The sequence below is a fragment of the Musca vetustissima genome, unplaced genomic scaffold (assembly GCF_032173495.1).
Source record: "Musca vetustissima isolate MV318-11 ecotype Yass unplaced genomic scaffold, APGP_CSIRO_Mvet_v1 utg4083, whole genome shotgun sequence".
Taxonomy (NCBI): domain Eukaryota; kingdom Metazoa; phylum Arthropoda; class Insecta; order Diptera; family Muscidae; genus Musca; species Musca vetustissima.
In genome coordinates this window covers 46,835-72,015 of record NW_026887586.1, presented here as the reverse complement: position 1 = coordinate 72,015, position 25,181 = coordinate 46,835, and the positions used below count along the sequence as shown (strand labels likewise).

At 34.4% G+C, this 25,181-nt stretch overlaps 3 protein-coding genes across 3 annotated transcripts in view; 1 reads left to right on the top strand and 2 right to left on the bottom strand.

Moving 5' to 3' along the window:
• Positions 1 to 210: 210 nt before the first annotated feature.
• On the bottom strand, positions 211 to 1,638 carry LOC133335209 (uncharacterized). The gene is made up of 2 exons (XM_061543511.1): positions 911 to 1,638; positions 211 to 340 (listed from the first exon to the last, which is right to left on the bottom strand). The coding sequence occupies exons 1-2, from the start codon at positions 1,636 to 1,638 to the stop codon at positions 211 to 213; spliced, it is 858 nt and encodes a 285-aa protein (XP_061399495.1).
• Positions 1,639 to 6,420: 4,782 nt separating this feature from the next.
• On the bottom strand, positions 6,421 to 6,966 carry LOC133335208 (uncharacterized). The gene has a single exon (XM_061543510.1). It carries the CDS (start codon positions 6,964 to 6,966, stop codon positions 6,421 to 6,423), a length of 546 nt encoding a protein of 181 aa, XP_061399494.1.
• Positions 6,967 to 8,341: 1,375 nt separating this feature from the next.
• Positions 8,342 to 25,181, top strand: part of LOC133335207 (synaptosomal-associated protein 25-like) — a 30,012-nt gene continuing 13,172 nt past the window's right edge. The window contains exon 1 of the mRNA XM_061543509.1: positions 8,342 to 8,547. Within this exon, the coding sequence (XP_061399493.1) occupies positions 8,342 to 8,547 (206 nt within the window). The remainder of the gene's footprint in view (positions 8,548 to 25,181) is intronic.

Sequence of the window (25,181 nt, the reverse complement as noted above, 5' to 3'; positions counted from 1 at the left end):
ACCAGCTTTTCCAAAACTCGTGCTTGATTTGAGACACTATCTTCCACCTACTTGTCAACGATGTAGTAGATTGCTTGGTTGATGGATCGACTTGTGCTGTGAGGGGTTCACCAACAAGAAAATGACCAGGTGTTAATGCTGTTAGATCATTCGGGTCATTTGATATAGGAGTTAGTGGTCTGGAATTCAGTATCACCTCAATTTCGGTGACTACGCCTCAATTCCGGTGACTACGGTCTCCAACTCTTCGTGAGTCAATGTTGCGGTAGCGGTGGTCAGCAGTAGCAATTGTTTAACTGACTTCACTGCGGCTTCCCAGAGACCGCCGAAATGTGGAGCTCTTGGGGGAATAAATTGGTAATCGATACATTTCCTTGAACATGTCTCCTTTATTAGCATTTTGCTATTCTCTCCAAAAACCGCATGATTAAATTCGTAGAGCTGGTTTTTAGCTCCCCCCAAAATAAGTCGCATTGTCGCAATAAATATTTTCAACGCACCGATAAATGCTTCTGTTGTCCAACCTGTCACTATTTCCAAATGAACCGCCTTTGTAGCAAAACATCAAAATACGGCAACATAGACCTTGTGTGGTCGTTTGCCTCTAATTTTGTAATGAACCCACACTGGTCCGCAATAGTCGACGCCGGATACTATAAATGGCCTTGCTGGAGTGACTCTGCTAGATGGGAGATTTCCCATGATTTGATTATATAACATTGGTTTTGCATGGGTACACCTCATACAATTTTGTACAATATTCCGTGCCATCGCCTTTCCTTTTATGATCCAAAACCTCTCTCTCGATGATGCCAGTAGTAATTGTGATCCACAATGCTTGTTCTTCCTATCGTTGTATGGTAGCAACATTGGTTGCTTAGCGTCATATGCTAAGGTCGATTGTTCCAACCTTCCACCAACCCTTAATATCCCCTTGTCGTCCAAAAACGGAGTTAAACTGTGTATTGAACTGGATTTGTCCAATGCACCATGTTTCTTCAACTGCTGCACTTCCTTCGCGAAATCTGATATCTGAATCGTTTTTACTATCAGTTGCATAGCATGATCTAATTCTGCCGGGGTCAACACTTCTGTCGAACCTCCATACCTTTGTCGATTCACCCTCTCGGTAAACCGTAAGACATAACCCACAACTCGCTGTAATCGGCTGAATGAATTTTTGTGGTTAATTCCATAGATTATATCTTGCAACCCACTGTGTAAAGCTACTGCAGATACTGTAGACTTCACCCTCAACTCAAGATCTATTTGATTTGATCCATTTTTGAAGAAAGGCTTTGGCCAAAGGGACTCATTTCCGTGAAAGAAGGTGGGCTCATAGAACCACATCATACATACTGACAGTCGATCTGCCTTCATACCTCTGGATATAAAGTCTGCCGGATTATCTTTTGTCCCAACATGCCGCCATTGAATGCTTAGTGTCATGTCTTGGATGTATTTCACCTTGTTGGCAACAAACGTTTTCAGTGTTGATGGTTCCGAGTTGATCCAGTATAAGGTAATCTCTGAGTCTGACCAATAAATAGTCTTTACATCTTCATAACCTAGTTCTGCCTTGACCTTCGTAGTCAGTTTTGCTCCTAATTCAGCTGCACACAGTTCTAGCCTTGGCATGGTGACCTCCTTAATTGGTGCTATTTTCGTCTTTGAACATAGAAGCCTTACTATCTGCCTTCCGTCTTGCAACATAGCCCTGAGATATATCACCGCTCCACATGCCTTCCCTGAAGCATCCACAAATGTATGAATTTCAACCTTCGTCGGCTTCTCTCCGTCGAACAGTTCACTTTGCACGATTGGATCATTAGATTATTTAACGATTGACCTGATGAAGTTTTCGCTGATGCGTCAAATACAACCCTACGTTTTGTTGTTGTACTATCGGGCTTAAGAACACAATGCTGCGGAATAAAATATTTAGGATTTGATACGGTACCCACGTCAATCTATTGTATGTGTCCTAATTGTTCATATTCTCGCATAAATTTAATGTACTGGCATCGGATATCTTCCTTCTGTAGAAGTCGGCGTTCAAGGCTCATAAATCGGTTATAAGCCATTGCATGTGATTTCCCCAATGCTGTTGAAGATTCTTGAAATGGAAGACTGACGATGAAACGATCATTCCGATCCGTCTTAACATGTTGATTGAAGTGAGATTCGCAAAGGTTTTCCAATGGAGACATCATCTTTTCAGTTGATTCCACTTCCTCAAGTTTCCATAATTTTTCAATAGCTTTTTTCAGTGATGTTTCACTAAAAATTGGGCATGTTAGCGCTGTTGATGTGTCGTCCGTAGACGATTGTTGAATTAAACCACCTACAATCCAGCCAAGCGCAGTATTTTGGAGTATGGGTTGATGACCATTTAGTTTTATTGTGCCTGGTTGCATTAAACTGAAGTAAAACTCCGCTCCGAGTAAAATGCCAATTTTTCCTTGAACGTTAAAATTAGGGTCTGCTAATCTAATATTTTGGGAATTTGCCAGTTTTGTATATCCAAATCATGATCCAAATTTGTGAAAAAATCAGAATTGATTGATAACATTTGTATGTTTACCCGATGGTAAGCCTTCTTTTGAATCCTTCCGACTCCGGAAATAGATAACGATGCATCCGCTGTTCTAAGTGACAATTTTTGTATGAGTCTTTCCGCCACAATGTTCACTTTCGAACCCGAGTCTAACACCGCTCTAAATTCGCCTGACATACCGTTAGCTGCGTTGATGATAAATCTAGCCGTTGTTAGGATTACATTTTTCTGATCTTCTGCTGATGCCGAAGAAACTGCAGTGATGTTGACAGGTGCGATATCGCTTTTTGTTGGTGGCATTTGATTTGAGACCTTCGGTGACGGTTGAGACTTTTTTTGGCAAATGTAGCAATGTACTGTGCTTATTACTACATATTTTGCAGTTGCCAGAAAAACTAGTTTTTGCTACATGGTCCGACTTGAAACAATTTACACCCAAATTATGTTACTGTATCCATTTCAATCGCTCACCTTCTGTCGTTCTTGCATGGTTTACAACTCCTGTGATGCTCCACTGATGTTACGAACGAAACAATTTTGATTGAACCCTTGTGAGTATATGCCGCTTTTCCAATCGATTCCATTGACTCAAATTGTAGTTCCAGAAATGCAAACAGCTCTTTTATAGTAGGAACTTCCTTTGGATTCGTCACTGATTGCATAAATCGTATGTACAGCGCGTGATCCAATTTCTTTGACATCAATTGAATCAATTATGGTGGACGCTGTTCAATTCGAAACTATAACCATCCTAACGTCACAATGTTTGCTGGGAATGGACTGTTCCCAATTAAAGCTCTAATCTATTTTTAGAAAAATTACAAACTTATTCCAATTTAAATTTGGAATTATTCCACAAAATTGGAAATCGTGTCCCCTGCATTCCGAAAGGCACCAATGTACTTGCCAAATAAGCAGACGCGATCGAGACCTGGCTGTGGCCTAGAGCAAGTGTCCCCGACTACCAACCCAAGCGTCCGAGTTCAAACCCCGCACACGGCAACGCATTTTTCGTTCATTATTACTTTTTTCATGAAAATTATAGTATTATCATATTTGATAATAATATTTACATCTTCTCATTGTAATTTTTGTGAATTATCAGAAAGAAGAAAAAAACCGTAAAAATTTCCCAAACTAAAATTTTCCCCAAAAAATAACGTTTCGCCAAAAAGAGTTCAACTGCATTCCTTTTGAGAACAATTGCTGAATTGAGTAGCCAATCAGAAATAAGTTCCATTGTTCTCAATTGTAGTTTCGTTCAAAACTCTCACAGCACAAACGACAAACTAATGCATTGGAGTTTCATTAGTGATCGACAAACCAAACTCTTTCTTTTCCTTTTAAACTTGGCTGCTGAACAGAACAGACTTTGTGAACAATTAAAAAAAGAAATAAAAAATAAATCTTTACTAAATAAAATTTTAAAATCATTTTTATAAACCCATATATTTTTTATACCTTTTCTTAAAAAAGATAATAAAATTGGGTACGATTTTTTTTCCAAATTTAAATAAAAATCTATAAGTGATGGTGATAAAATTTGTTACAGAATTACAATCAATCCAGAACAAAAAATCCGAATTCAAAATCCTCATTTGCGGGTATTATTACAATTACCCGTAAATGAGGTATTTATTAATTTGCTGCTCAAAACGAAATCTGAAATATTGAGATTAACCGAGGTTATCCAAAAAAACACTTAAATTGAGTTTAATATAAAAAGTGCTCATATTCACATAACCCGCAGTGTAACCGCCAGAACTTGGAAGACGGATTATCTACGTGGTTTTCTTCTTATTGTGACCCCTCATTCTAAGCTACCAATCAGCAACGAGACAGCTGTGTTGGGACTGCTGTTTCGCCTCTATTCCCCTCTTCCAGAAATCAAAAGCCTAGACACATACCGGAACGCCTAATATAATCCGAGAAGCAATCCGACATCAAGAGCTGCGATAGCCTAGTGGGCAAACGGCCGACGTAGAAATCATAGCCAGGCGCAGGGTCGCAGGTTCGATCCCTCCCACCGTCGACCAAAAAAAAAATATACATGAAAAATTGATTTTTAAAAACGTAATATGAATGGGTACACACAAAAATCAATCCAGAAAAAAAATCCGAATTCAAAATCCTCATTTGCGGGAATTATTACAATTACCCGTAAATGAGGTATTTATTAATTTGCTGCTCAAAACGAAATCTGAAATATTGAGATTAACCGAGGTTATCCAAAAAAACACTTAAATTGAGTTTAATATAAAAAGTGCTCATATTCACATAACCCGCAGTGTAACCGCCAGAACTTGGAAGACGGATTATCTACGTGGTTTTCTTCTTATTGTGTCCCCTCATTCTAAGCTACCAATCAGCAACGAGACAGCTGTGTTGGGACTGCTGTTTCGCCTCTATTCCCCTCTTCCAGAAATCAAAAGCCTAGACACATACCGGAACGCCTAATATAATCCGAGAAGCAATCCGACATCAAGAGCTGCGATAGCCTAGTGGGCAAACGGCTGACGTAGAAATCATAGCCAGACGCAGGGTCGCAGGTTCGATCCCTCCCACCGTCGACCAAAAAAAAAAAATATACATGAAAAATTGATTTTTAAAAACGTAATATGAATGGGTATACACAAAAATGATCAACCAACAAGCAAAATAATATATGAAGCACACAAAAAGCACTTTACATAAAACCACACAAAACTCCCCTATAAATGATGATAATCAATCTCAATTAACAAACACAGCCTTTTAATATTGATGTCACCCAAATAAAAAAAGACAACACAAACAACTACACCAGAACCAGAACAAAAAACTAAACATAATAGTATCGTATGAAAGATTTGTAGAATGCAAAATTATAACTATTGAATCTTTCCCCTCACTTTAGCCTAAAACCCAGAGGGATCCTCAATCCTTCCACACACACACAACAAACATACAAGAATGACATCCTTTATATCTCCAATACAACGATAATGATCCTGAGGCCTCGGTGACATCATCAGCAATATTGAGAAAAAAGGACAACCTAAATACATACACTTCAGTAAGTCGAAAGAACCTCGTAAGTTCTAAAACATCCTTGCATTTTAAATTTTGCATATTTTTTCGTTTATTTTCATATTTATTTGATTTTAAAACATTTATCTGTTGAAATCCTTAAATTGAATTTGAATACTTTATGTCCTAGTATGTCCGTCCGATACTTTATGTCCTGGTATGTCCGTCCGTTAGCACACCCTTTTCCGCATAATACATAAGTTTAATAATACTTTTATTTTCTAATCGAATCGCTTAAGTATCCATAATTACTTTACCCAATGTTATGATTAATCTTTATCCATTACAATATCGACCAATATTCGTATATTGATGTTTGAATTATTTTGCAAGTATACATTTTGTTGACATAATGAAATTCTAATTTGATCAATTTGCTTACGTGGTGACGTAAGAATGAAGTAGGTATGGAAGTAGTGGTAAAGTAGTAAAAATACTGCCACTAAAACCATGGTTGGGAAGGGTAATGAGGCTAGGGTTTCCGAACACCTAGGAATTCACTCCTTTTTATGATGATTTTAGTCTTTTCCATAGCTTTTAGTTAATATTTGGTATTGATTTTTTTGTTTGTATATAATTCGGGAGTCTGGAATAAAATTTTTGTTTATGTGCCGATGGAATGGTCACCAGCTCAAAGTAGATCCGAACCCCCCACCCGACTGAAGCTGGTGTTTGAATGGCTCCCTTATATCTATTTTGTTCGTGGTTAGTTGTATTTGTTTTCCTATTCTACCTCACCTTCCATCCTTGTTCAAACTATTTATCCTTTATCACACATAACGAAACGAAAGACATCAGTAAGTGGTTTTGAACTGGATTTGAACATTACACAATAGAGCATCCCAAGACGTAGTGTCGATTTGAAGATTGTTGAGGGCTAGCATGCATTCCTTTGTAGTGTCATGCAGAACCTTGATGGAAGCCGTTGATGAGGTTCCATTTGGTTGACTCAGAATCCGTTCTACTAGAGTGGAAACGAGAACCCGTTTATTGTTATAACGTTCTTGCAGCAACATCCATGCCGTTTTGTAATTATCCTCTTTCAAGGATAGATGGCTGATTAGTTTGCCAGCCTCGCCAGATAAATTGGTTTTGAGATACCACATTTTTTGAACACTTGGAAGATACTGTTTGTCTACCATCTCCAAGAAAATTTCATAGAACTGACGCCACTTCAAACAATCCCCATTGAATTGAGGAATTGTTACCTTTGGTAGTGGGAGTGAACTGTGTGCTATAATGTCACTCCCCAGTTGAGGTGCAATCGTCACGGTTTCACTGCATTTGTCATTCACGACTGCCAATTTTATTAAGTTGTCTTGTACCGAATCTTCCAGCATATCGTAGTTTTCTTGACTCAATCCAATATTCGATGATCTTCAATTTGCTGCAATTTTTCATCGTAGAGCTCCGTTATTTGATTCCATAGCTTCTTTATAGTATTTTTTGGCAGACATCAGTTTCTTCATTTCCATGTCTATATATTCCATTGTTTAGCTGAACTTCTCTCCAATCGTTCTATATAGATTCCGAGCAATATACGGATCATCCTCTGACAAAGATGGATCATCGCGAATTCTGTTTTCTGCCTTCTCGAAACTCTGCCATAAAAGCCTTAGTTAATCAAGTTTGCCCTTGTAGAACTCTTCCGTTCTTCTTTCAAGAGGGGCCTTCTTTATAGTGGAGACGAATTTTTCGAAATTACTGGCTCTTTCTTCCTGCTGAGAAATAAGCCCTTGGACGTTTGCCATTGTTTTTTGTTGATGTATTAGCGCGTAGCAGCAGTTGTTGTATGATGATTAGTTAGCAATTTCCTCCTGTTGCTCCAAAGCTCAAAAGGGGGTTTTTGAAATTTTTTGTTGTTTTTTGGGGTCACCAAAAATTGATTAATTTGTTATTAATAAATTACGAAATCTTTGTAGTTTTACAATTTCTTGTAATCTACAAACAATCTTTATTTTGTATTGAATATTTATACAATTTTTGAATTACTATAAGATTAGCTAAATATGCATAATCAGTATTATTCCTCAGCCCGTAACCCATGTATTGTGAAACCATTCGAGTTGTATAATATGATAATATGATAATATGAAATAATATGACTAAATGATAATAACAATATGATTAAATGATAATATGATTAAATCAATATGTTCTTTTTGAACACAACCTAAAGTTAAAAATTTTACTCTTTAAGAGGAAACTAAATCAACTCCAATGTACCCACTTTTGAAAAAAATTGCAGAATATGAGTATTTTTATTACTTATACCGTAGTGTTATATTTTTAATGTGTCATTTATGCAATTTGGCATATTTTCAACCAATTTTTGTAAAATTTCGTTTGAAACATTCTTCCAATCGTATCAGATCTACTGCTAAAGTTCGTCTAAATTATTAGGGGCTGATTGATACTGTCCCACCTCACTCTTTACTATTGGCCCCAAATTATCCTTTGTATTGAGGTCGGGACTTCGTGCTGGCTACTGCGTTAATCGAAAATTTTGCTCACAAAGTTGTTCTTTCACTAATTTGGACCTGTATCTCTGATCACCGTCCTGTACATAATTACTTATTCTACAGGATAGGCCTTCATATCCACCAAAACAGGTTGGTATGACTCTACAATGCTCTCAATAGACTTATTTCATTGTTATATTGTCAATTTTTGTTACATCGGTCCAGGACCCACAAGTTTAAGCCAACCCATACCATGCCGACATGCCGATTTCTCAACCGTGCTTCACATTGGGCTTTTGAATTAGTTTTCATTACCAATAATGCTTATAGTCAGATTGAAAAGATTGAATTTGGATTCGTCGGACCCGATCATACGTTTACAGTCGATCACTGTTCAAGTAGCCGAAAAGCTATAGCCAATGTCGGAAAGGGCTCTTCGCGCATTTCAAGGACGAACAGGTTTGAAGAGTACTATCGAAGCATACTTTGGTGTTAAAACTTATCAATTTATATTTTCCTTATCATTAGAAGTGGGTACACACAACTTATGAGCGGTGTACGACCACGTCTGTTATGTATTTTATTTTGTTAAATAGGCTTCTCGCAGTATTTACTTTCATATTCCATGGTTGCGTCGACTGGTAATTTATGATTCATCCTGATGATGTCTCTTTGGAGGACCATTCTGTTCATAATTTATTGTCAGTCTTGATAATTAGCATATCCAAATATGGTAAATTGTGGTCTTTTTCGATCGTGATATGCATTTAAAAGTCTAAGAATATTTGTATTTAAAAAGTTTGTTTTGAGGTCGATGTAAAAAAGGCCCAACAAAAAACATAAAGGATTAATAAGAATAAAACATTGGTCAACAACAAAAATAAGAAGAATTTGAAAATAACAACACCAACAACAAAATAAAAATGATTAATTTCTTCATACATATTATTAATAAATACAACAAAGAAACAACCAAATTACTAAAGCAGTACAGTATTTTTCGGTTAATTGCATAACGAAATTTGCACAGATTTTTGATCAATTAACCGAGGAACCAATTATCCGAACCCGGTTAATTGAATAGGTTGTTCAATTACAGTAAATCCAATGTCAAATACAAATTACGCTTTCTCGCAGTTTTTCCTTATCAATAAACATATGTTTTGAATTAGTAGAGATGCCACCTAGTCTTTTTCACAAATTATGTCAAATATGTATGTAAAAAAATGGCTGATTATTTTTCAATTATTATTATGCAATTAGCCGGTGAAAAGTGAAAGGAAATTATTTTTTGGTGACATGAATTTTGAACCAATTAAGCGAGAAAACCAATTAACAGGGTTTAATAATCAGAGAAAATTTGCATGTATTTTCCTATGAAATATTTTTTGCCCCACCATGTGGTTCAATTAAGCGTGGCAACCAATTAACCGTAGGGTCAATTAACCCAAAAATTCTGTATAGCAAAGTTATAGAGAAACCATCTACGCAAATGGAGAGATACAATTTTTTACAATCATGCAGAAGATATGAGATATCACCAAAACACTCTCTCAAACAATTAACATAACTGTTCTCATACACAACAAGAAGCAGGGAAATGAACCAGTTTTAAACTAACTTTAAACTAATTTTTCAAATAGAATGATTTTTCCTTCCTCTTTGCATTCGTTGTTGTTGAATGCGTGTGTTATTTTTTGATGGTACGAGCATATTTTTGGTTTCAAAGTGGTTGAGTCTTAGATGACTTTCTTGCTAATTTATAATCAGTTGAACAATAATTACTTTATAACTAAACATTTTGTAAACTAGTTAATGAAAGTCCTACAGGGAAGTAACAAACAATTGTAAAGCCAAACTACTCAAAATGGAAATAAGAGAAACACATATACAAAAACACGAACAAAACAAAATAATGCAGGGTACATTGGACGAAACAGAAATTAAAACATTTAAAAACGAGCAATGGAATAAATATTACAACATCAAAAGAAAATCTAAACAGGCACACTTATCCAACATTAACAAACTAAAGAGCAATAAATTTAAGGAATATAACCTAATATTGAATAAATACTGGTTCATAAATTATAAATTAGCACTCAACGCAACCACTGAATATGAAAGTAAATACTGGGAGAAGCCTTTTAAACAAAATAAAATACATAACAGACGAACAATACATAAACAAAAAATATCGAAAATACGAAGGAATACTGAAGAAAAATAGTTATCTTCCCAGATAGATAGACGACATAATATATGAATACAATAACAGAAAACAGAACAACCCAAAAAACTACATTCAAAAAAATAATTTTGTCTGTGCACCTCATACATCGAACTTGACAGAGACAAAAACCTTGCGAAATAACATTCAAAGGTAACGAAAATTAAAAATGCGATAAAGTGTATGTGCTTACAACAAAACTATGCTAAGCGTGAGAGTAAATGAAATAAAGGAACAGAAAAAACTGCACTCTCACAGCACATAAAAGAGACTGGCCACACAGCTGACTTTAAGACCATCAAAATATTAGACAAATCTAAGAATGAAAACAAACGATACATATTAGAAAGCCTGCGGATACAACAAAGAATTGCCAGAATAATAAACACAAATGAAGACAAAGACAATACGAAGCTTCAGTATTCTATTGCAATTAGCTAAAACCAGTTCTGTGATATACCTAATTTTTAACTGTGATTAATTTATTATTATTATTTTTTTTTATTATATAAATAATGTGGTGTCCCTTTTTTTAATTTAAGTAAATAATAGGCAAAATGACAAATAACTAAAGTAAGTTAAAAATAAGTGCAATCAATTTTAAGAATATAATGAACGAAATTACAGTTTTATTTTGTTAAGAGATTAATAAATCAGTTTTTTAAAATGTTTGAAAAAAATATGGGGAAAAAACTGTTTTACTTTTATAACAATTACCTGACCAATAAAGCCTAACGAATTTCAATTTCTAATCGAATTCGGATAAAAATTATTGGGAAATTATGAGGGAAATTAAGATTTTCCGACAGAAATTTGTCGGAATCCGAAAGGAATTTTCGACTTTCTGACAGAAATCGAAACGAATTCCAATTAAAAAATTAAGATTTTCTGAAAAGAAAATCTAGGAAAAATAATTGTTTTTTATTTCTTAAAATCTTACAATTTATTTTATTTTTTCTTTGTAGACATTTTTACAAAAAAACACAAGTGTTGGCGGTTTATTTGGGTTACCATTTGTATTTTGTTTTTGAAAAATAGTCAGGCTGAATCCCAGTTTGTTGTTTTTATAAAAAACAACTATTTATAAGTGGGGAATTTATGGCATTCTTCGCCGAGGGGTAAGGCAGGGATGACTATAGCTTCGGATCATGCCACTGATCCTCATCAGTTACCTTATTTTTTTGTTAAGATATTCTCCCCAGAAGCTATTTATTGCTTCTATACAAAAAAAAAACTTTCATACCCAAATGTCTCTTGTAACAAAGCGAAGTACTTAGCTAACAACGAAATAAACTGCATGAGAATTTCGCTGGTGCCTCACTTCGAGGTTAACAAGGCATTTACAAACAATACCATACCTTTCCCACTGTTTTGTGTTGTCACAGCGCGAAGAATGCACACAACGACTTTGTTGGTGTTGCTAGTATACAACTTCAGTAGTGTTTCTTACTACAATAAATGCGTAATAATAAATGTACAGACATATTCCAATTCTGTTTTTCTTATAGTTTTTCACCGTTGTCCGAATTGAAGAAATGTTCTGGCAGCAAACCCCATATCTATGTTAAAAAGAAAATATTTAAAAAATAGAAAAAGATATTGAAATATGAATGGATATTTATTTGTCTTACCTATAATAGATAATTTTTATTGTCACACCTTCTACAGAATTTGAAATCACATTTTATTTGTAAACACTTTTTAACACATTAATCCAACTCAAGCACGCTTCCACTGGCAATGATATCAGAGCCCTCCGAAAAATTCTTAGCTGGGCTAGCAACACCAACAACATCGTTGTGTGCATTCGTCGCTATTTGACGACACGCGACAGTGGGAAAAGTATGGCCTTTTAACCTCGAAGTGAGGACCTAGAAAAATGCTCATGCAGTTTATTTCGTTGGTTAGATAAGTACTGCGCTTTGTCACTTTTTATAAAAACAACAAACTGGGATTTAGCCTGACTATTTTGCCAAAACAATTTTTATGAATTTTTAATATGTTTTATGATTTACTTAATTTATGCAGTATTTTGTATAATAAGTATGTTTTGAGAATAAAACAATTTAAATTTTAGTTTCACCCATCTCATTATAAATCCTAATATCCTTCTAATATTAATATCATCAATGTTGGTAGAGTCGGTGCCATCCGGCCTTCGCATACAATGTTGGTGTAGTCGGACACAAATGACGGCCTAGGCCATCGCTATGTAATTGTTTAAAGGCTTCGCGTGGGTCGCACCTATATTGTGGTTGGTCTCAGTTGGAAGATGTATAGGGATCCAAACATAATAAATTTGCATCCAAAAAAATATATGTTTGCAACCAGTCCAAAATATGTTTTTATCCAAACATATTTCTAACATATATAACATTCACCACACTGTGGTGCAGGGTATTATGTCTTTGTGCATATGTTTGTAACAGGCAAAAGGAAACGAGATAGACACATAGTTCCTTTTGAGAATATGCATAGAATCACTTTATAAGTCGATTTGTGCATGTCCATCCCATATAGCTCCCATATATATTTTCGTCCTATTTAAGGTAAATTGTGTACCAAAGTCCCTAACTATCTTTTGATTTGCACGAAATTTGGCATATCGTACTGAATTGAGTCTAGAATAATGCGTGCTAAGTTTCGTGAAAATCGGTTCAGATTTATATATAGCTCCCATATACATTTTCGTCCAATTTTATGTAAATGATTCACCAAAGTCCCTACATATCTATCGATTTGCACAAAATTTGGCATAGCGTACTGAAATAAGCCTAGAATGATGTGTGCCAAGTTTCGTGAAAATCGCTTCAGATTTAGATATAGCTCCCATATATATTTTCGTCCGATTTAAGGTAAATGGTGCACCAAAGTCCCTATATATCTTTCAATTTGCACGAAATTTGGCATATCGTACTGAATTGAGCTTAGAATAATATGTGCTAAATTTCGAAAATCGGTTCAGATTTATATATAGCTCCCATATATATTTTCGTCCGATTTAAGGTAAATAGTGCACCAAAGTCGCTATATGGGTTCGGATTTGGATATAGCTCACATATATATTCTCGTCCGATTTTGTGTAAATAGTGTACCAAAGCCTCTACATTTCTTTCGATTTGCACGAAATTTGTATAGCGTACTGAATTCAGTATAGAATGATGTTGTTAAGTTTTGTGAAAATCGGTTAAGATATAGAAATAGCTTCCATATATAGTTTGTTCCGATTTAAGGTAAATGGTGTGCCAAAGTCCCTATATAAAGTTCGATTTGCAAGAAATTTGGCATAACGTACTAAATTCAGTCTGATCTGTGCTAAGTTTCGTGGTGCACCAAACTCCGCCAATTGACACGAAATTTTGCTCAACGTATTCAATTCAGACTAGAATTATTGCGCTTTTTTGTAATGGGTGCAGATTCAGACATAGCTTCCATATATATTTCGAACGTGTGTCTGATTGATATTATCGAATAGTGTGTATCAAGTGTGCTATAAATCGATTTACTCAAATTTGAAATTAAGCATAGGTTGCAGAAAAGCATGTATATGGATTGATGTTAGTCGGTTCATTTATTGATAAAGATCAAATCAAATCAATTATTTTTATGTATCTTGTAACAAAGCGAAGTATTTAGCTGACCAACGAAATAAACTGCATAAATTCCCTTAGTTTTTTGTTGGGATATTCTCCCCAGAAGCTACTTATTGCTTCTTTACAAAAAACCTTTCATACCCAACTGTATCTGGTAACAAAGCGAAGTATTTAGCTGACCATCGAAATAAACTGCATGAGACTTTCGCTGGTGCCTCACTTCAAGGTTAACAAGGCATTTGCAAACAATGCACACAACGACTTTGTTGGTGTTGCTAGTATACAGCAACAAACCAAACAGTTTGACCGTGTCTGCGTCTACAACTTCAGTATTGTTGGCGGTTTATATTAAACTATAGTCTTCCCTGCCTTACCCCTCTGCGAACAATGCCATACATTCCCCACTAATAAACAGTTGTTTTTTTATAAAAACAACAAACTGGGATTCAGCCTAAATATTTTGCAAAAACAAAATGCTTTATCATAAATATTGCGGTCTCCGTCGTTAATTAAACTGACGGAAATGGGTATATATATGTATATATATATATCGACGGAGGCGTCGACGCCTCCGAACAATAGTATGCTAAGTCGACTTAGCATGTTTTAAAGTTCTTTACGTTTTTAGATACTATGGTCCTTAATTTAAATTCTCTGAAATTGTGGAAATCATCGACCAGTCCAAACTAAAGTTATAAGCAAAAATGTACTTAGCATTGCACGGAAGAGAGCTTAGAGAGCTTCTACTGAAACACTCTCTTTTCAGACTTAGCATACTATTCTTCGGAGGCGTCGATATATATATATATATCATAACAACATTAATGGAGTTTTCCATTATTCATGTGGGTTCTGTGAACATATGTGCACCCTGCAGTTTCACCATTAGTGGCCGGCGTCGACTAAATCGACGATGAATTTTCATCGACTACATCGCCCGTTATATTAATGCCTAGTGGTAATTTTTAGTTCCTCAAACCTAGTGCATTTCCCACTATATAACAACCTGAATTAAATCGTAGTATTTGATTTTTTAATTCTAATTTTTGTGTTTTTACTTTTGTTTAGAAATAAGACAACTTTTACTGTACATCCATTACATTAAAATTTGAATTTAAAAATTAATAATGTATTTTTCGACGAAATCTCCCTTGAAATGTTACTGATAAAATTATTATATATTAAATTCGCCGATCACAATCATTACGAGTATATTGACAGGCAGTCGATGTATTTTTGTTGTAGTCGATAAATTCACTACTGCAGGGTAGTTATTAAAATATTGTGATTGTAATGTCACCTCTGACAATTCTGGTGTATCGGGTGGGTCGCACCTATATTGTGGTTGGTCTCAGTTGGAAGATGTATAGGGATCCAAACATAATATGTTTGCATCCAAAAAAATATATGTCTGCAACCAGTCCAAAATATGTTTTTATCTAAATATATTTCTAACATATGTACGTACTATCATGTACGTATATATGTTAGAAGCTTGAGGTGAATAACAAAAAAATGTTTGATTCATCCATAACAAAGTAATTACTTCCAGACGAACGCGTTAAAAACTTTTTTTCATTTCAATTAAACTTGAATACATTTCAATTTACTTTGAATTTATTTGACATTGTATTCAAAACAATACACACACATACACAAAATATGTATTTGGATTTGATGGAACAAGCCACCTTGAGAACAAATTGTAATCAGCTGGTAGCTGTGTCCTACCTTGTAATAATTATACCATGCGTACTACTGTATGTGCAAAATTTGAGAGCTTTATCATAAATTCAGTAGTGTTGGCGGTTTATTTGAGATACCATATGTATTTTTATACCCTTCACCACACTGTGGTACAGGGTATTATGTCTTTGTGCATATGTTTGTAACAGGCAAAAGGAAACGAGATAGACACATTGTTCCTTTTGAGAATATGCATAGAATCACTTTCTAAGTCGATTTATGCATGTCCATCCGTCCGTATGTCTGTTCATGTTAAATTGTAAACAAAGTACAGGTCGCATTTATTATTCGAATTGGATGAAATTTGGCACAGCTCATTCATTTGGCCCAAGGACGAACCCTATTGAAATTGGGAAAAATCGATTCAGATTTAGATATAGCTCCCATATATATATATATATATATATATATATATATGGCATAGCGTACTGAATTAAGCCTAGAATGATGTATGCTAAGTTTCGTGAAAAACGGTTCAGATTTAGATATAGCTCCCATATATAGCTACGTCCGATTTTATGTAAATGGTTCACCAAAGTCCCTATCTATCTTTCGATTTGCACGAAATTTGGCATAGCGTACTGAAATAAGTGCAGAATGATGTATGCTATGTTTCGTGAAAATCGGTTCAGTTTTAGATATAGCTCCCATATATATTTTCATCCAATTTAACTTAAATGGTGCACCAAAGTCTCTATATATATTTCCATCATCGCGACGAATGCACACCACGGCATTGTTGGTGTTGCTAGTATACAGCAACAAACCAAACAGTTTAACCGTGCCTGCATCTACAACTTCAGTATTGTTGGTGGTTTATATTAAACTATAGTCTTCCCTGCCTTACCCCTCTCGAGCAATGCCATACTAGGGATAAGTAAATCGACTTTCGACTAATCGAAAAGTCTAAAGTCGAAGTCGACTTTTGATTTAAGAGAAAATCAAGATCGACTTTCGATTTTCTTCATAAATATTAGGTTTTTTTTCACAAAGCTCAAATTGCTCAAAAATTTCACTTTCCGGAACTTTACTTTATCTGTTCACAGAATTCATAAAAAAAAATAAATTTTTTAGTCGATCTTGCAGAAGTCAGTAAAAATCGAAAATCGATTTTGAACAGTTTTCACAAAATCGAAAGATCGAAAAGTCGACTTTTTAGTCAAAGGCGAAAATCGAAAAGTGTAAAAATCTACTATGTGGTCAGATGCAATAATCGAAAAGTCTAAAAGTCAACATTTGCGCTCGACTACGTATCCCTATGCCATACATTCCCCACTAATAAACAGTTGTTTTTTATAAAAACAACAAACTGGGATTCAGCCTAAATATTTTGCAAAAACAAAATGCTTTATCATAAATATTGCGGTCTCCGTCGTTAATTGAAAAGACGGAAATCGTCGACTAAATCGACGATGAATTTTCATCGACTACATCGTCCGTTATATTAATGCCTAGTGGTAATTTTTAGTTTCTCAAACCTAGTGCATTTCCCACTATACAACAATCTGAATTAAATCGTAGTATTTAGTTTTTTAATTCTACTTTTTATGTTTTTTACTTTTATAATAAAACAACAAAACAACACAGAACAAAGTTTTTTACTTTTATTTAGAAATAAGACAACTTTTACTGTACATCCATTACATTAAAATTTGAATTTAAAAAATTAATAACGTATTTTACGACGAAATCTCCCTTGAAATGTTACTGATAAAATTATCGACGAATGGTTGTTCGAAGGCGGAGCCATCGCCTTATTAAATTCGCCGATCACAATCATTACGAGTAGATTGACAGGTAGTCGATGTATTTTTGTTGTAGTCGATAAATTCATTACTGCAGGGTAGTTATTAAAATATTGTGATTGTAATGTCACCTCTGACATTTCTGGTGTATCAAGTGTGTCGAATACTAGTTACAACGTGAGTGGCTTTAGTTTTCTAAATTTTTGTTACCTAAAATAAAAACAAAATGAAAAGATCTCAGACTACATTATTCGATTAATTACTTTTCAAAATGTCATGGGATAACGTCCATTGTGGACGACTTAAATATGTACGTGGACTCCACACGTTACCTATGATTTCGAGCCACAATTAAAAATAAAAAAGAAAGCATTTCGAATAAAATGTTTCGATCGGTTTTTTGTGGAAAGCATATTCAGAATTAACTAAATATGCTTTTATTAAAGTCTGCATCTTAATTTCAAATGAAGGATGGTGCGGATAGGGCAACCATCAAGTCCTAAAATTACTTTTGTCGCACCCTTGTAAAAAGTGGAAAGATGCTATTGAATGTTTTAACGCCCACGTAAAAAATTAATACCACAAAAACGCGATGATGAGGACTTAGGGCTTTATATAGAGAATGAAAGATGTTCCAAAGCGTATAGAAAATTTTAAGGACGAAAAAGCTTCCGATATACAAACAAAAGTATGAAGTTAAAGTGGTCATTGAAGGAAGGACATTGCCTTGAGGTGAAGTTAACTTTCCAGAATACTGTCGTTAGACGTAGATAATCCATATGAAGGATATTTGAGAGCGCTGTTTCGAAAAAAAGAAAACAACAGCACGTTAGAAAAAATTTGGAGAGCACTTCCAAAAATTCAACATAGCTGCGTCCTAGAATACAGAACGAGTTAATAGAAATAATTGGAGAATACATCCATAAGTCCATTATTGAAGAAGTGAAAGTGCTGTATTATTTTCGGTGTTAGCGAATGAAATTACGGATTTTTCTGGAATGGAGCATATATTTTTAAAGACGTGAAAAGTGGTGCATTCTTTTCGGTTTTAGGGGATGAAACTATATATGGATAAGATATTAAAGCAAAGAATGTTCCCTTTTCTACGTGGAATTAGAAGGATTAACAGGATAAGAATTTTCCACCATAATAATCACAGTAATCAGTTTGGGCGTGGATCAAACATTTTGAGAGGTCAAGAATATGACGGCGCGTCTAAAATGTCAGGCAATTCTAATGGAGTGCAGACCATTATTAGATCCAAATTCACTTCTGCGGTATACATTCATTGTTATTTTCACATTTTAAAATTAAGTTTAGGTGCAGTTCGAAGATTCGAGATATTCGAGGAATAGTTTTTACAATTTTGGAAATTTGCTCATTCTGTAGTAGAATGTATGTAGAATATTTCGAGAAGCAAATAAATCTTTCGAACGACGACATTGATATTGTGAAACACGATGGTTTGAGCAGAAAAATAGAAGAATCGTTGGAGGAAATAGGAGAAAATGGTTAGATTTAATTTTGATTAATTTCTGAGAAGTAGAAATTTCAGTGCCAAGAAGCGTTGGTACGCAAATGTAATGAGTTCGAACTCCAAATATTTTTATAGAACTACATTATTTGTCCCAAGTTTAGATGACCGTTATAAAACAAATTTGCGAAGTGACCCAGAAAAACCAAAGGTACAGTGTAATGTTTAATTGATTTAGTAATGTATTCAGTGTTTAAAGTAATTAACTAATATTATTTAAAATTAAGTAATGATATAATCATACTTGGTACTTAATTATTAAGAATTATATATGGGTATAATATATATTAGAGTATTTTAACGAAAAGGTTCCATGTATTCCTATTCTTCTCTCTATAATATTTACATTATATATACAGCTGTGTTCATTACAATAGTAGTGCAATTGAGGTGTAAACACTATATTGTTTAGAAAACTTAATCTTTTCTAATTAAACTGCCCAAATAAATAGTTTTATGTCTCTTTATTATTTTAAACACTTTTGTTCTAGAAAAAATAATAAAAGAAAATAGACAAATTTGGTATGTTCAAAATAACACAAACAATTTTAATAAAAGTCTTTGTATGATACACGTATTTCGCTATAAATCCCTTATTTTTAATTACAGCCTCGTAATGGCATCGATAGAGTCCTTACATGTTTTTTTTTTGTATCTGGGTTCATGCTACTTGAACTACATCTTTTAGTTGGGCTTATGTTGTTGGTTTGACATTGGCCACATATCGTTTTACATCTGCCAACAAATTTTCTATCGGATTAAGATTCCGTGACTGTGCAGGCCGGGACAATACCTCAGTTCTTTGGGATTCAAATTAGTCCTTAGGATCATTATCCTGTTGAAATGTCAATTAGATGGGCTTTTCCTAACTGGCATGAAAGCAAAATGTTCTTTAGGATATTCACATACACAGTTCTATCCATTATAGCATTAATCACTAGGATTGGCCCTCCACTAAAAATTAATACTATTAACACTAGAACGCCGAAGGCAGTCTTTTTGGCCGCTTTCCAATTTCAAGTACAAAAGCAACTGTGCATTTATTGACACTTTTTTAAAATTTGGTGAATTTTTTATAATAAACGTAATTCTATGAGGTACAGAAAGTCACCTTATTTAAAAAAAAAAGAATCATTAAATGCACAGTTACTTTTGTACTTGAAATTGGAAAGCGGTCAAAATGACTGCCTTCGGCGTTCCAGTGTTAAGTAAAGTTATGTTAATAAAACACTTACGTTGCTTATTTTTGGGTTTTTTATTTGTCTTATTTACATTCACATCGATCACTACTATTTTAATGAACAGCACATTTTTCTTGAATTTCACCAAACTAGAGAAATTTAAGAAAGCGACAGCAAATCTCACGAGACTTTTCTTCTTGATCTTTACATTCTACTCTTCAAAATTTTTACACCAATGATCTGTTGTTGATATCGGTTTATTAGACGTAATAACGAAAGAGAAATGTATATGTGCACAAAATGGTGTGTCATACATAATGACACAAAATTCAAAGTTGTTGACATTTGCATAGTACAGGGTTGTTAATTACAACGTTAATGTGATAAATTAACTAAAAATTAACACCTCTTCTCAATATTACAAATATTATTTAAAACAAATTTAAAATAAAATAACGAACTAATCTAAATTACATAATTCAAGTTTTCAAAATTTACATATGTTAACCTTCTGTAAAGGCTTAGTTAGAATGTCTGCTAACATAGACTCTGTTGGATAACAATTATATTATACGCTATTCGATCTATACAAGTCGCGGACAAAGTAATACTTTACATCTATCTGCTAGAGCTTATTTTCTCATCTTGAAGGATCTGAAGGCAACTCTGGTTGTCTTCAGAAATGACCGGACTGGATATGTTGATGTCAAATTCTTTCATTAGGAGTTCCTGAGATGCTTCAGCAAGAACCACAAACTGTATCGGTAGATGACAAAGTTACATTTGCTTGCTTTCGACTGGCATAGCTGATGACAGCATCACCAAGCTTGAAAATGAACCCACTTGTAGATTTGCGATCATTGATGTCGCCTGGCCAATCAGTATCAGCAAAGCCTTTCAATTCTTTTTTTATTATTATCTTAAGTCTATAGATACAAAATCCTTACAGACTAAATTAATACTAGAAATATATATATATATATATACAAAATTCAAGGGTTTACGTATTAAGTTAGTTTTCTCTTAATTGAATCAGGATTTTCAGATAGATCAATGACGTGATACATTTTATTGAATTCCATTAAAAGTCGGCGTAAAGGATCATTATTAGAGTAGTTTGCAGTATAATAAGCAACTCGAAGTAGTTCGTAATTGCGAGTTGGTCTAATAGGAACATTGAAACAAACTCTTTGTAAAATGAATTCCGAAACAATTTTTCCTTGAATAATATTTAAAAGAAATTTCACATTAAGAATGGAGCGTCTGCTCTTTAAGCTGGGTAGTTTAATCAGACTTAATCTATATTCGTATGATGACAATGACTGAGCGTCCCAACAACGATATCTTAAACAGAATAACATAAATTGTTTATGTTCTGACTCGATTGAATTTGAATGAATAGTATATGCTGTGTTCCACATTATTGAACCGTATTCTAAATTGGGACGAACTAAGGAAATGTATAGCTGTTTAGTAACTTGATGATCTAAAAATTCTTTGTAACTTGATGATCTAAAAATTAGTCATTAAAGCAATGTGTTCTCTAAAGTTTAATCTATGATCCAAAAGGATACCTAGATCATTAATAGAGACAACAGATTCCACCCTGCGTTCATTAAGATAGTAATGTGAATCAATTTTTTTCAATCTAAAAAAGGACCCATGTTTACATTTTAAAATATTTAGTTCCAATAAGTTAATTTCACGCCATTCATAAAAACAACGAAGGTCGGATTGGAATTTTAGTTGATCCATCGGATTATTGAGAGAGTAAAATATTTTCACGTCATCTGCGTACATTAATACATTAGAATGACGTATTACATTTGGTAAATCATTTATAAATAGGGGGAATAATACTGGACCAAGATGGCTCCCCTGAGGAACACCAGAGGATATTGACATTTTTTTAGAAATAGGGTTCTGTAATTTTACCATTTGTACTCTGCCTGTTAGATATGAGTTTATCCACTTCTAAATCGCTCATAGATCCAACGAGTTTGATATTGTCTTTAGTCCCTTTTAGATAATCATTGTCATTGCGACAAGAATTTTTCCGAGATAATATTGAAACAGCAACTGCAATATATGAACGTGTATTGTTAAAGATATACATCGGTGATCCGAAACTATAGTCTTCCCTGCCTTACCCCTCGGCAAACAATGTCATACATTCCCCACTAAAAAATAGTTGTTTTTTATAAAAACAACAAACTGGGATTCAGTCTGACTATTTTGCAAAAACAAAATACAAATGGTATCCCAAATAAACCGCCAACACTACTGAAGTTGTAGACGCAGGCACAGTCAAACTGTTTGGTTTGTTGTTGTATACTAGCAACACCAACAAAGTCGTTGTGTGCATGTGTCGCGATGTGACAACACATAACAGTGGTAAAGGTATGGAATTGTTTGTAAATGCCTTGTTAACCTCGAAGTGAGGCACCGGCGAAAATTCTAATGAAGTTTATGTCGTTGGTCAGCTAAGTACTTCGCTTTTTTACAAGAGACATTTGGGTATGAAAAGGTTTTTTGTATAGAAGCAATAGCTTCTGGGGAGAATATCCCAAAACAAAATATTTATGTTTAACTTTGAAGACCAATTTGCAGCCGACCAATTTGCCATCACGTGGCAACTCCGCCAATTACCGGAAGCGAGAATAATTCTCCGGCCTTCTTGCTGAAGTTTGAGAAAGGCACGTTTTATCATTGCTAGACAATTCATGTACATGTCAATCCTCAGACGATTCGAAAAAGAAAATACATTTCCAAAAAAATTTTTCCACGTTTGCCCATTTTTGCTTAATTTGGAACTTGTAACTTCTTCAATTTAATTTATTAAGCAAAGAAACAAAGCCAAATTGGCCATCTAAGTTACAAAAAATAGCATAACTTATACTACTCGAGAAACTTATACCTAGAATAAAGTAACATAGCATAACAAATTCAATTGTTTTTTCTTAATAAAAATTTTACATAAAGCTACTCCTAAGATAAAGATATATACATCTTCCTTCGAAGCCCAAAGCTTATAACACATTTTCAAATATAATATCCGAAAGTCTAATGTAAGTGTTTAGAGGAGTGGAAGGCATGATCACAAATTTTCTATAAATCGCACAAACACGAGAAAATATTCAAAATAACTGTTGGTCAAGAAAAAAAACTATTTGTTTCTATTAAACTATTTCAAACTGATTGAAACCTAAAGTTTTTGCATTAAAAAAAACCGACGACAAAACTTGATCGCTGCGAAAAATTAATTTCCTCCCAAAAAAGCATCCAATCCCCAAAAAGCTCGCGTTCGGTTCGAATCAGTGTTGCCAATTTAGCACTTTTAGTGCTAGATTTAGCACTTTTTAAACTCGTTTAGCACCAAAAAAATCGCTCTAGCACCTAGCACTTTTTTTAGCATTTTTAATTTGTTCCAAGATTTTTTCAAATTTTTTAGTATCACTTCAAAAAATTGTAGTTTTTCGACTTCACATTGACGTTTCTGTATGTTTTATATAGTGGATTTGATTTTCCAATGTTTTTTCCAGTGATTGGAGCAATATAGTCGGACGGGGCTATCCATATGATGATATGAAACTACCACAACTACCATGTCGGTGAAAAATTCTGCGAGTTATCCACCTCCTGGGTTATAATTATACTACAATATCAGAACATAACAAGTAAACATGATTTTAAGTTTGGCCCGTCCGAACTTTTTATATCCTCCACCATGAGGATGAAAATCAAAATGTCTAAAATTAATGGGGCCTCCTAGGAGAAAACTCATGTTATGATAGAACCCTGAACATACCGAAAATACGTGGTAAACATATACTGAAATTCTCAAAACATTAAATAGTGGGGCTATAATAAAAAAGAGATCAATATTGATAGTTTTGGTAGTAAGATTTGGCAGCCAATGAGAATACAAAGTACCAAATTACAGCCAATTCGGCTGAAAAACTTGTCTAAAATTCTCAAAATATAAACTTGGGTCAATATTAAAAAGTTTTAGTGCGGTGATACCGTTATGAGAACCCAAAATACAAAATTACATCCAATTTAATCGAAAAACGTGTAAAAATCCCCATATTGGCAGGTACAATATAAAGCCGGGTATGCCTTAATCGATATAGAATTTTATTTTAATTTTATTTCCCGTATTTGTTGTGTTATTGGTGCTCGGGATACAAAGGCGGCATCAAAAAAAAAAAAAAAAAACAGTGAGCGGAGCAGTATAGTCGGACGGGGCCGACCTACACACCTACCACGGAACTCTAACATTCTGCGGATTTTTATTCCGAGCCTAGGCAACATTTCGTGATAGTTGCACCCTCTTGCTCGATTAGAGGTATACAGCACCTCTTCCTTACACTGACATATTTTCCGAATATTACTAATATTCAATACAGTCCTTCTAATTACTTGTCTATATTCTCTTCAACCTGGGTTGTGTGTAATGTTCGAAAAAATCCGAAAAAGTTTAGTTTTCGGTCCACTTCATCCCAAAATTATTATCGGGTCGTCACCGAAAATTATAGGCATTGTCCTTGGCCATAACTGGGACCTCATGGAACATTTCAAAGCGATCAGCGCTATATTTCCGCCCTCTAGTGTGGTAATGGTTTACTAAATAATATCTGAATATGTAAGCAGCTGAAAATATTTAATTGGTATCAATTTAAAGGCCAACCACTCTTCTTGGATATACTATCAACTCATCGGCTCTATGTCATTCAGGAGTAAATATATACGTCATACAATACAATTTTTTTCATTTTTTTTAAACCGACCGATCAAAAACAATAGGGGTATTCATTGGGCCGAACCCATCCTACATGCAAAATTTCGTGAAGATTGGTCCATAACTGTGGCCTGTATGGTGTTTACAAATTATAATGGACAGGCGGAGGGACAGCTAGTCGAAATATGACGATCGGTATAATTAAAGGTGGGTCTAGGACCAATATTTCGCGGCGTTACAAACTCTTGTAGGGTATAAAAACATGACGATCCGTACACTAAAATGAGCGTCCAGGACCAATATTTCGTGACGTTACAAGCTGT

Excerpts from the sequence above, each read along its gene's own strand:
- LOC133335208 (XM_061543510.1), bottom strand. The coding sequence starts at position 6,966 with ATGCTGGAAGATTCGGTACAAGACAACTTAATAAAATTGGCAGTCGTG.
- LOC133335209 (XM_061543511.1), bottom strand. The coding sequence starts at position 1,638 with ATGCCAAGGCTAGAACTGTGTGCAGCTGAATTAGGAGCAAAACTGACT. Across the intron at positions 341-910 it reads ATATTAAGGGTTGGTGGAAG|AGCTCCACATTTCGGCGGTC; the intron begins GTTGGAACAATC and ends TATTCCCCCAAG.